This window comes from Helianthus annuus, chromosome 8 (assembly GCF_002127325.2).
Source record: "Helianthus annuus cultivar XRQ/B chromosome 8, HanXRQr2.0-SUNRISE, whole genome shotgun sequence".
NCBI lineage: Eukaryota > Viridiplantae > Streptophyta > Magnoliopsida > Asterales > Asteraceae > Helianthus > Helianthus annuus.
In genome coordinates, this window is record NC_035440.2 from 39,464,096 (window position 1) to 39,475,767 (window position 11,672).

The 11,672-nt window shown below is 35.9% G+C and overlaps 2 protein-coding genes across 3 annotated transcripts; one reads left to right on the top strand and one right to left on the bottom strand.

Moving 5' to 3' along the window:
- The first annotated feature begins 1,811 nt into the window (after positions 1–1,811).
- On the top strand, positions 1,812–7,376 carry LOC110872730 (N-(5'-phosphoribosyl)anthranilate isomerase 1, chloroplastic). Of its 2 annotated transcripts, none has more exons than XM_022121591.2 (6): positions 1,812–1,961; positions 3,811–3,900; positions 4,647–4,709; positions 4,807–5,171; positions 6,641–6,804; positions 6,971–7,376. In XM_022121591.2, exons 1-6 carry the CDS (start codon positions 1,859–1,861, stop codon positions 7,194–7,196), a joined length of 1,011 nt encoding a protein of 336 aa, XP_021977283.1. In that variant the 5' UTR covers positions 1,812–1,858; the 3' UTR covers positions 7,197–7,376. The 2 variants fall into 2 exon arrangements, with proteins under 2 accessions (XP_021977283.1, XP_021977284.1); XM_022121592.2 differs by lacking the exon at positions 1,812–1,961 and adding an exon at positions 2,298–2,420.
- Positions 7,253–9,495, bottom strand: LOC110872729 (omega-3 fatty acid desaturase, chloroplastic). The gene is made up of 8 exons (XM_022121590.2): positions 8,987–9,495; positions 8,786–8,875; positions 8,607–8,673; positions 8,434–8,526; positions 8,160–8,345; positions 7,920–8,000; positions 7,683–7,820; positions 7,253–7,590 (listed from the first exon to the last, which is right to left on the bottom strand). The coding sequence occupies exons 1-8, from the start codon at positions 9,445–9,447 to the stop codon at positions 7,408–7,410; spliced, it is 1,299 nt and encodes a 432-aa protein (XP_021977282.1). The 5' UTR covers positions 9,448–9,495; the 3' UTR covers positions 7,253–7,407.
- Positions 9,496–11,672: the final 2,177 nt, after the last annotated feature.

Below are 11,672 nucleotides of genomic sequence, written 5' to 3' on the forward strand. Positions count from 1 at the left end.
GAGGTTTGGATTCTCATTTCAACTATGTTTTTCATTAGAGCAGAACACTCTTCTTTGTTTTAGGTCTTTGAACCACCTATTTCTGCCTTTAAATCAATAAGGTCCATTTGTTACCAATTCTATAAGGCAGTATGTTAATCTCCAAGAGTCTCCACTAATTCATATCAAATTTTCAAGCATTGAAGTTTAATAAACGAATTGTTTTAGAGTGTAAAAGAGATGACGGCCATAGATGTGAAATCCTCATGCTAAAGCCACAAGTTGAAGGGCCAAAGTCACCGGAGAATCACTGATAACTATGACTAGTGACCAGAAATTATCTAGGTAATGCCGATATAAAGCTTTAGGTCATCTATTCACAATATTGTACATTGCACATATTAGTCTAGGGTCGGATACACACTTATAGACATGGGTGTTCATTATTTAGTTAGAAATCGATTAATTCGATAACAAAATCGAATCGTAATAGAAAATAAACCAAAGCAAATTCTTATTCAGTTTCCAGTACGGGTTTGATCGAAACCAAGTAACCAATTTGGTTTTTGAAATTCTTTTTTTAGTTATGTATAATTTTTAATTCAGGTTAGTTGGTTAAGCGGATTAAATCGTTTTAACCGACTAAGACTTTAAGAGCTTCTAGTTTAGGTCCAAGTCAACTTTGTATAAGTATAGTTAGCCCAAGCCCACCCGAACAAAAATAATTCGATCGATCTCCAATCCAAAAGACTTCCAAAAAAGAACTTCAGAAAACCCTAGGCGATCGATCTACTTTTCTTTGCATGCGTTTAAATTTGCCTTCAGTGAAAACTCAAGAAAGCAATCTTTCAAATCGAATCCGATGTTCCGATAAACTTGGGTGCACATTTCAGTTTTTTTTTCTTTTAAACCAGACCTTTTTTTCTCAACATTGGTCAAAACTGGTTTAAAGAAAAACCGGTTTAGGGTTGGCAAGGTCCATAACCTATATTTTAACGGCAAACTCATTCTTTGGATAGATAAAATCATGCCACTAAGAGAAAAACGGATTTCGAAACTACCATTTAAGCTTGGATGCTTAGTAGATCCTCGGCCATGGTAGCTAGAACGGGAAATTGGGATTCCCTTTCTTCCCACTAAGCCAAAATATCAAAGTTGTCAAACTCTTCGGGCCGCATAGTGGATAAAAATCAGATTGGTTTGTGTTTAACAACCAGTCGGATTGGTTTTCATTCAACACCTTGCAATGTTTTTCCAAATGTGATTTCAAAGTGGATTTGGATGAGATGTTGAGAAACCAACCACAATTCTTGCATCGAGTCCTTTAATTATCGTTGGACATATCACATAAATTGAATTTCGAAAAAAATCTTTGGCCTTTGGGTTCCTCGTTGTTGGTACGCTCCTCACCACAGTTTGTTCAATTGAGGAAGCACCAACTTCAAAAGAACCTTGAGACCTTGAGATAGCTATTTTAGATTGTTAGCGGTATGAGGCTTGCGAATTTGTGAATGGTTTTTGGATTCCTGAGAGCTAGACAAATGTTATGATCAAACTAATACACGCAATACCTATTTATACTAACATATGTGGGGGAAAATTGATAGTTAGTGACTAGAATTGGTGTATAGGCAAATATGTCTAGTGGAGATGGATATGATCGGGTGGTTCTGCTGGTGGCACGATGATACTCCAGTGGTCTGATCCAAATTTGTCGTTCAAAAAAAAAAAAACCGCTTAACCAGTTTTTATCTGGTAAAAATAACTTGGTTTTTTTACCAGTAAATTATAGCATCGGTTCGTATCCTGTTTTTTTTTTTAACCTAAGCCCAAAAATACTAAGCCCACTAGGGAACACACCCATTCTTATTCGAACTCAATGTCGTTACAAAACTTCAAATTTCAGTCTCTCATCGTCTTCTCACAGCCTCGCTTCTCCGGCAATCGGAATTTGCATCGACGCCTCTGCCTCCGGCTAACAGGTACAAAACTACAATCTAATTTTTAAATTCTAAACTTCAGTGTTCTGAATTTTTTATTTCTATGCGTTTCTAGTTTTTTTATCATGTTATTCAATCGATGAGTGAAGCATTTCAGTGTGGATTGTTAGGGGTTTAGGCCGGTTCGCACGAACCCACTCGATTTCAAATTTTTAGTAGAAGTGTATATAGAAAAGTCTAAATAAACCCATAAAAGAAATTTGGGATGAACCCATTAATGAAATGGAGAGATGGCTGACTGGTTAAGGCGCACAGTTCCGACCTAGAGGTCGCTGGTTCAACTCCTGTTGGACTAGTTTTTTCCCTTTTTTTTGTTTTAAAATCTAAAATAGGCCTAGGGTTTTAACACTACACCATCGCCCCATTCTCCATTTTTTTGAAACTCGCACATCAGCTATATTTCGGCCTTCCCTCAGTCACTCTCTTCATCCATCCCTTCAGGTTCGTTTAAACGAGTATAAGCTGTTGATTTAACTTTCAGTTTGTTGAGTTTGCATGTTTGTTTAGACATACTTGCTTGAACTTGTGATTTGTGTGTGAATTGAACAAAGTTGGATCTTTTATATGTTAAATGAGAGTATGCATACAAGGTGCTCGATGATATGTCTGAATGAGAATTACATGGTTATACATTACATACTTGTGATTTGAGATGACATTTGAGTTGAAGTAGTATCAATGGCTATGATAAAGCGTTATTCCCATTCTTCTTGATTTTGCAATTTGAATTGAAGTTGATGATGCCATTGCCATATGGCTACTAAGTATAAATTACATGTCTTGTGTGCTTAAAAAATGATTAAAACAAAGCAGCCCTGGTGATTAATTAGATAGAACTTTAACAAACCTGGTTATTTAATGTTGTTGCAACCACCGTCTTCTCTAATTCTTAAGGTCGATCAATTTAGTTTGTCCTTGTTGATATGCATAACAGATTAACAGATAAAAGAGGATCAGTTTTACTTTTCATCGGTCGGTTCGTTTCTTTTCAGATTTTCCTTGGTCTTGAACCGACGACCGACCCAAAATTGTCAATAAATAGGAACCGAGGACTGACCATTTGTATTATATCGGGCCCGGTTTTGGTTAATTTTCAGTCTTGTTTTCAGGTAATTTCGGGTCGGACGGAAATATGCTCACCCCTAATTGTATCGTATTTGTATTTTTTTTTATTATGTGATGAGTTTTACCCGACCCAAACCGTCGAACCGACCCGAATTTTTTTACATCAGTCCTATGATATTAGAGTATCTAATGAACCCACCATAGTTGTCAATAGCGGCTATAGCGACTGCTATAGCGCGCTATGTAGCGAGGCAACCAAGTGTCGCTATCTGGGTTATAGCGACCAATAGCGTGAATATCGACAGTCAGTTTTTTTTTGATGTAAATAGCAATTAGATATAGCTATAAAATAGCTGGATTTATAGGTTTTTGTTAAATATACATGTAAAATAGCATATATACCAAGGTATTTTGATATAATATACATATAAAAATTTTCAAAATTCTTTTTCTAGTGTATCGCTATTTATAAAATAGTGGTCGCTATTCGCTTTTAACAACTATGGTTTCGTTTGAAACCTGCAATTTTCGAATTTTGGTCTATTGTTGTGAAATGGTCATACTGGTTTAGCACTTTGGTTCAGTGTTGTAAAAACTGGGATTAATCGGTAGTCTACCAATTCGATTCCACCTAATGCTGTAAAAATGCTGGTCAGTCAATACTTTAAGGACCATTTTTGTGATCCATTTAAACAGACTGTTGTGCAAGTTTAGAAGGTCTGACCAATATGTTAAAAGCTAACAGCTGATTTTGTTCTTTTGACAGCACAAAAATTTTGCAATCAGTTTTGCCGATCTTCTTCTTTCTTCAGCTCGTTAATCTGCATCCGGGAATCAGACAGTAAGATGATTGCAGGTGCGTGTATTTTTGTATAATCAATGATGCTAGCGGTTCTTTTATTGCAGCTTAAAAGGTCGATATAATCACCAAAGAACATCGATTTTTCTCACCATTAGTAATGTGTAGGCCTGTAAACGAACCGAACGAACACGAACATAGGCATGTTCGTGTTTGTTCATTTAACTTTAACCGAACACGAACACGAACATGTAATCGAACATATTTTTTTTGTTCGTGTTCGTTCATGTTCGTTCGTTTAAAGCCTAAACGAACAGTTCACGAACACAAATGAACATAAACAAAAAAACTGAACATATTTGAATAAACATAAACAAACATAAATTAACATGATTGAACAAACAGGTCTAATATATTAAATTCATCCAAAAACACATCTAAATTAGAGTTCATAAATATACTAATTAGTCATATGAATATAAGTAGTTAGAAAACCTAATATTTATATAAATCTAACTATTTATGTATTTTTATCAAGATTTAAACGGACGTTCATGAACATAAATGAACGAACACAAGGTGTGTTCATGTTCGTTCGTTTATTAAATAAACGAACATAAACGAACTTCCCGTCGAACAAGTTCATGAACGTTCGGTTCGTTTACAGGCCTAGTAATGTGTAATCAGTAATGATCTGGTACCAACTACCAAGTCGATGCTTTTTTTTTCCAAAAAAGTTCTCTCTATGAGGCAGAAATTCACATAAGCCAATATATGTATTAACATAACATCGTCAATTTCAGGGTCAAACGTGGGATGCCAGTATCAGACGAGGGGACTTCTAATGCCCAAGTGGCAATACCCTGGTACGTTAAAGTACTACCTAGAAGTTTATACTCTCTTAAGTGATAATTGCATTCACCTTTATTGCATAACTAATTCATCTATTGTGTTTATTTACAGGTTCAAAGAACATGACGTTACTTACGTTACGCCCAAGGTTTCAGAAGAAGAAATCAGTATCTTGTATAATAAACATACCAACTGAAGTTTCCCCTGTTAATAAGAGGAATGCAGATGACAGACCGTTAGTCAAGATGTGTGGAATTACCTCAGCTAAGGATGCTGCGCTGGCAGCAGAAGCTGGTGCTGACTTTATCGGGATGATAATTTGGCCTAATTCTAAGCGCTCGGTTTCAATTTCTACTGCTAAAGAAATTTCAAAAGTTGCACGTGAATACGGTGCAAAGCCAGTTGGAGTGTTTGTTGATGATGACTTTGACACAATGCTGAGGGCTTCCGATGATGCAGATCTTGAATTTGTGCAGGTAAATTTCCGAGTTTAAGTAGATTATGTCAATGAACATTTAGTTGAAGTTGCAGTGTCTACTAATTCATTCACTAATGGGTTAGTTCTAGTTGTCTTTTATTTTAAATTGGTCAAATCAAGATAACTAGTGGGTTACACCCGCCCTCCGCGGCGGGGGCGACCCGATTTTTAATAAATTTTAAATGGAAATGTTTAAAATAACGTTAGTGGTGGGAATGTAGTCGATATTGGTTCGGTTCGTTACGGTACGGTACCAGCACAACACTTGATATAGCAACTCAAAAGAGAAAACTTAAAAAAGAATAAAGTCCAAAAGGATGTCAACGCGGGTTTTACATCGATCGAAAACCATAGTAAACGAATATCAGTAACGGTTCTAATAGTACCAATATCGGTACCGATGTTTTCTGGTGGGTACCGGCTCAGTGCGTTTTAAAAAAAATATATCGCGTATTTAGTTTTTGTAAAAGAAGACTAATGAATGAAAGTTGTAAGAGGAAAATAAAACTTTTGAGTTAAAGTCATATACATAGTTATCAAAAGCGTGCGCTTTTGGGTCCTAGGCGTTTTTTCTAGGCGATTAACAGTAAATGCGCGCTTATGCTTCCAAGGTAATTATAGCGCAGCCAAAACCCTAATGATATTTAATATTTTTCTTTATTAATTCGTAATAAAATCCCCTATTTCTGCAGTATTTGTAGGTTTTACCTACAAATGATATCACTAGAGATCAAAATCTCGTTTAATAATATTCAGTTCGTATTAATTCGAAAATTCCACTTTTTCTGCAGTATTTTTTTGCTTTCAGATTTTACTCTTTTAATACTTTAATGAACTTTTTGTTTTCGAATATGAACATGTTGGTTTTGAGTATTTTGTTATCTGAGACTTTTTAAGTGCGGGTATGAACATTTTTGGTTTTGGTTTTGAGTACTTTATTGCTTTAATGAACTTTTTAGTTTATTATATTTAGGCACACTTTTTTTTCTCAGGCTCACGCTTTTTTTCCGTCTATTGCCTAGGCCCTAAGTGGGGCCTAAGCGCTATGAGTGCGGTTCGGCGCTCTTGATAACTATGGACGAATATTACTTGTAGTGTAAGGGGTGAATCTGACAGTTGAAAAAGTAAAAAAAAAAAGTTGGTGTAGCCACTATAGTAAAAATGAGTTGTTCTTCAATAGTATTTATAATTATAATTATAATTAGCTAAAAGTGGAATGGGTCAAATGAGTTGGATGTCATTCGAAGTCTATTTTTAATCCATGCGACCTCCTTAATAGAATTAGTTCAGAGATTTGGATTATTAATAATAGCTAACCTGTTAATAAATTATATAAGAAATTAAAAAGGACAGAAGAAACTGTTTACGTGTCAGCCCAGCCCGTTTTGACATACTACTCAACCTACCTGTTTTGTCACCTCTGATATCAACTACGTCTATTCACTTGATAACGTAAAAGTTTTGCAGCTTCATGGAGATGGATCACGTTCTGCATTTCCTGCTATAGCAAGGGAAAGGCGAATAATCTATGTTCTTCATGCGAATGAGGATGGTGACCTTATGAACCAAATATCAGATGGAGATTGTTCTTTAGTTGATTGGGTTCTGGTTGACAGTGCGAAAGGGGGCAGGTAATTAAGAACTTAATCAACCAAATTCGAATCGTATTACATAGAGTTGCTCTTCTGAGAAGAAACATTACCCGAATCGACCCATTTATAAGTGAAATGGGTCGAAATGGCCACTTTTACATATATTCAATTCAACTAACAACTGGTTTTGCGTTTATTGTCTCAGTGGTAAAGGATTTAATTGGTCTCGGTTCAAGCTACCACCAGTTAATAGTAAACATGGATGGCTCTTGGCCGGAGGAATGAAACCCGAGAATGTAACTGAAGCCATATCTATACTAAAACCAGATGGACTTGATGTCAGCAGTGGTATATGTGCTTCAGATGGAATTCAAAAAGATATATCGCGTATATCCTCTTTCATGACCGCAGTAAAATCCGTTCAATATTGATCATAAACCAATAAACAACATGAATAATTGATGTTAGGACTTTATTATTTCCTATGTGCCAAATATGACATGGCACCTTTTTTGCCATTTGTTATATTACTCAAAATGTTACAAAAACATGGTTCACAATGTTTGGTCCTAATATTTCCCTTTTAACATGATGCATACACATTTATATTATACCAACTCTTGAACCAACTTCTTGATGGGTTCACTGTCTTGAATCATCGGTGAGCTTAGGGTCCGTTTGATAATAAACAACGTCCCCTTCATCACTCACGTAATGATCTCTTTTCATACTACTTGCTAGAAGTCCGAGTAAATGGAACGGCAGAGGTTGTGATTTCTTTGGCTCCCGGTAATATTTCCCAAACACGGGCTTAGCGGCTTTGGTCTGCATATTAAGAATTTGGAATCCATTATTATTTGGTTAAAAATGATATTAACATTTTTAAAAATACTATGTTTAGTGAGAAGAGTGCTTACTGCTTCTACTAAGTGATAGTGTGGGATTTGAGGGAAAAGATGATGTATAACATGTGTTCCTATGTCATGATGGATGTTGTTAATCCAACCATAGTCGCGATCAAGGGTCGTTAGGCCGCCTCTTAGGTAACCCCATTCCTGTTGACCCCGTTGACAACGATATCAAATAATCAGTGATCGAAACAACAAAATGTGACCGAAATGATATTAAAACTATAAGTCGGGTTAGTTTCAAACCTTGCCACGGTACCATGGGAGCTTGTCTTCATGACCATGATGATGCAAGTAAGTTACTAAATCCAGCCACACGACAAAGCCCTAAATTCGAATGAAGAATTTAGCTAAAAGATACGAATAAGAATCATATACATACATATAGACATACAAGGGATGTTAGATACAAAATCAATTTTAAGTAGATCAGTCGAGAATCGTAAATGTGTAACAAGCAAAAGTTCTGCTAGGAAGATAACTAACCAAATAGGGTATGCCATAGAGTTTAAGTACTTGAAGAGGACCCATGACAAAGGACAAACCCACAAGCAAGGCAACCATGGCTGACCAACAAACTGTTGACATTATCACATCGGTTTTTTCGTTAGCCCGAAATAAATCGCTCCCCGGGTGATAATGAGACCCCTTTTTTCCTGGGCTACGACCCCACTGTTATTTGTAACCCGTAACATAGTTAGCAAAGCGGAACAAACCAAACAGGGTGGATTTGAACTTGATTCATGATAGATTTACTCACCAGATATAAAGGGAATGCAAGCATAGGGAAAGGTAGAGTGAACCTCAACATCCGAGTAGCAGTGTCTAAACTTTTATAAATCTTCTCAGATAACTAACAATATCAAATTTTATATAAATTAAAATTGATAGCATGATCCAAATTTATCGTGCTAAAAGTGCGTATAGACTCACCGGATGCCAAGATTCATCGTTCTCAACGTGCCCGTGATTCTGATGATGAGTTCTATGGCTAATTCTCCTGTGATCACAACCATGGTTATACATAAAAAAATCATAAAAACAATTATAAAAAATATTGTTTTTTAGTTATGAAGTTATTTTAATAAAAATGAATGAACATACATACATACCATCCATGGTAAGGTACAAGTATGGAAGAATGAAGAAGATGACCAACTACACTATTGAGTTTTGCATTGTTAGAAAAGCTTCCATGACCACTGTCAAATAAAAAAATATAATTTATTATAACCTTAATTTACACAAAAAAAAAAACATTAACTCTTCCTACCTAGGCAGAATCAAATAGTTTAAGATTAATGAGTTATTACCAATCATGACCAAGAACAAACAAAGCCCAAAACATTGTCCCTTGAGCAAACCAATATAACGGCCAAACCACCATATTATTAAAATAAGCCGCCACGGCAGCCAACCCAAAAACCACCACAACATCTCTCAACACATAACTCATGGACCGCCACGGGTCCTTAACCCAGCAATGTTTCGGGATTGCAGCTCGAATATCAGCCAATGTGAAAGGTGGTGGTGCACCCGGGTTGAACCCACTCTCACTTTCAAACCCATCAACTCTTTTTTCATCCTTTTCAACAAGCTGGACACCCACGGGTGCACTCGCTTTGATCGTCAGCCGAAAAAGATTCGACGACGACGATGATGATTTAATCGAAACTGGGAAACTGGAAACTGAGACTCTTGTTGTTGGATTAATATAGGAGGATATAGCGAGTGGCTTTAAACCGCATTTTGATGATAAGAATATGGAGGCCATTAGATTAGAGATACCAAGATGATGAAGAAACTGAATGATTATTATTAAGATGTTATGGTGCATATATATAGAGACGGGCATAATAATATCTGAAGGGTCTGTGTTTCTTTCTACCTTCCATTCTCTTTTCACTCTGCTTTTTGATGGTTATGTTTTTGGTGTGAAAAGGAGGAGAAACGTGACAAAATATGTGTGAATTTGTAGAGGTATTAAATATGAATGGTTATATAATAATAATAAATGGAATAAAGTGGTTAGATGTAACGTTCCTAGACACTTCAGCGTGTGTTGATTAACTTGTAAATTATGGTACTTTGTTAAGTTGTTTTATTTTAAGCTTATCATGATATATTCCATCTTCTTTAGCATAAGTCCTGAAAAGACGATGCGATTTGTTGCGGCAATGTTTAGCCGCGTTGCTTGCTTGTAGGTCTAGCAAACTGGCCGGGTTGGGTTACGTTAGGGGTGGATATAGGATTTTTCTCTTATGGGTTTAATTTTTTACGATAGTTAAATTTCTCATAATCAAACGTTAAAATTTTCGTGTCAGGTCAAAATTTTCACAACCAAACGTCGAATTGAATTTTGTGCTTTTAATGACTATTACATTATTTTATTAAATTAGTTATTACCTTTTAAAAAAATATTATCAGGTTTCGTAATTTTTATGAAACTTAGATAATATTGTTATTTTTTTTTTTTTGAACAACAAAGGTTACATAAAAACACTCCTAAATTATACCAAGTTTACCCATGCCATGATTTGAACCATAGCTTCTCCCCAAGAGACACAAAACCTCTATCACCCCACCAAAGTTATTAATCATTTATAATAGCAAACATTTATATTCGAGGAATAGTGGATTTAATTAATCCGAACTATTGTTATTTGGCCGTCACCGATCCCAACTACAAAAATCACCACTGTCAGTCCTAATTATTAACATATTGGCTTTCAATAGACCCTGACTGACGGAACCCTGACGTTAGTAGTCGTCGGAAAACCCGTTTTTGGCCGGAACCTCTTTGTAACCTTAGATTGGACCTTTATAAACTTTTTTTTTGCTGGAACACTTCTTTTTTGCCATAAAACTCAGCATTTTCATCACAAACCTCTTTGTAACCTTAGATCGGACCTTTAAAAACATTTTTCCGGCCAAAAGTGTTTTTCTGGCCACCAACGACTAACATCGTTAGGGTTCCTATATTCAATGATATTGTTGCATAGTAAACTTAACACAAATATCAAGAAAACGCTAGTCGAAGGTTTAGTACTAGCAACGCGTAAGTTAGAAAGGCTAATCAAAGGTTTAAATTTGTATAATAGAAAACAAGACAGCTGGATGTGGTTAGTGGTGGAACCACAATTTTTAACTAGAGGGTTCATATATAATATTACTTGTCAACGGGTTGGGTCAACACGTTTTCAGTTAACATGGATTCTTAGACCGGGTAAAAACGGACCGTTTAAAAAAATATTAGCTTGGCTTGTGTCAAAACTACTAGACCAAATAAAGTCAAGTTGAAATAATTCCTTTTTTTAATGTACCAAAATAATTTTCTTAATTGCTTGTAAAAAAAATACTCTCATCCTACGCACAAAAACCAACCTCCAAATGCCTTCATTCTTCATCCACCATATTTTATTCTGCAGCAAACCAAACTTCATACGCAATCAGACTCGATCAAATCAGAAGCTTAGGCTGGATGCTCAATAAATTAGTGGCTGCTACAATAATACACCTCACAATTGAAATCCAATCAGTCGCATTATCACAAAAATCCAATAACAATAAGGCATGTGTTACCGAGAGCGAAAGGGTGTTACCGAGAGTGAAAGGGCGCCAACTTGCCACGTCAGCCGCACCATCGGAGTGCACACCGTCACACCCAGTGTGGATGGGGGCGCGGGGCACAAGCGTGGCCGGAACCACTTGAGGTCGTCCCTAAAGTTAACTTTAATATAAATAATTCAAAGAATTAAAAAAATTCAAGTTAACTGTCATTTTCGTTCTGTGGTTTGTCCAATTATGCCAGTTCAGACCAAATTTCAAATTTTTATCATTTTCGTCCCTGACATTCTTGAAATATGCCAGTTCTGTTCAAAAAAGCATGAGTTAAGTGCTATTTTTGTCTCTGTGGTTTGTCTAATTATTCGATTTAACATTAATTTTTTGGATAAAACTGACATGTTTCAAGAATGTCAGGAATGAAAATGGTACAAA

What these genes read in the sequence shown, in the direction of transcription:
- LOC110872730 (XM_022121591.2), top strand. Translation starts at nt 1,859, where the DNA reads ATGTCGTTACAAAACTTCAAATTTCAGTCTCTCATCGTCTTCTCACAG. An exon ending in GCCCAAGTGGCAATACCCTG is followed by an intron (nt 4,710 to 4,806) that starts GTACGTTAAAGT and finishes GTTTATTTACAG; the next exon opens with GTTCAAAGAACATGACGTTA. An exon ending in CAGATCTTGAATTTGTGCAG is followed by an intron (nt 5,172 to 6,640) that starts GTAAATTTCCGA and finishes AAAGTTTTGCAG; the next exon opens with CTTCATGGAGATGGATCACG.
- LOC110872729 (XM_022121590.2), bottom strand. Translation starts at nt 9,447, where the DNA reads ATGGCCTCCATATTCTTATCATCAAAATGCGGTTTAAAGCCACTCGCT. An exon ending in TCTATGGCATACCCTATTTG is followed by an intron (nt 8,001 to 8,159) that starts GTTAGTTATCTT and finishes ATTCGAATTTAG; the next exon opens with GGCTTTGTCGTGTGGCTGGA. An exon ending in TCCCATGGTACCGTGGCAAG is followed by an intron (nt 7,821 to 7,919) that starts GTTTGAAACTAA and finishes CGGGGTCAACAG; the next exon opens with GAATGGGGTTACCTAAGAGG.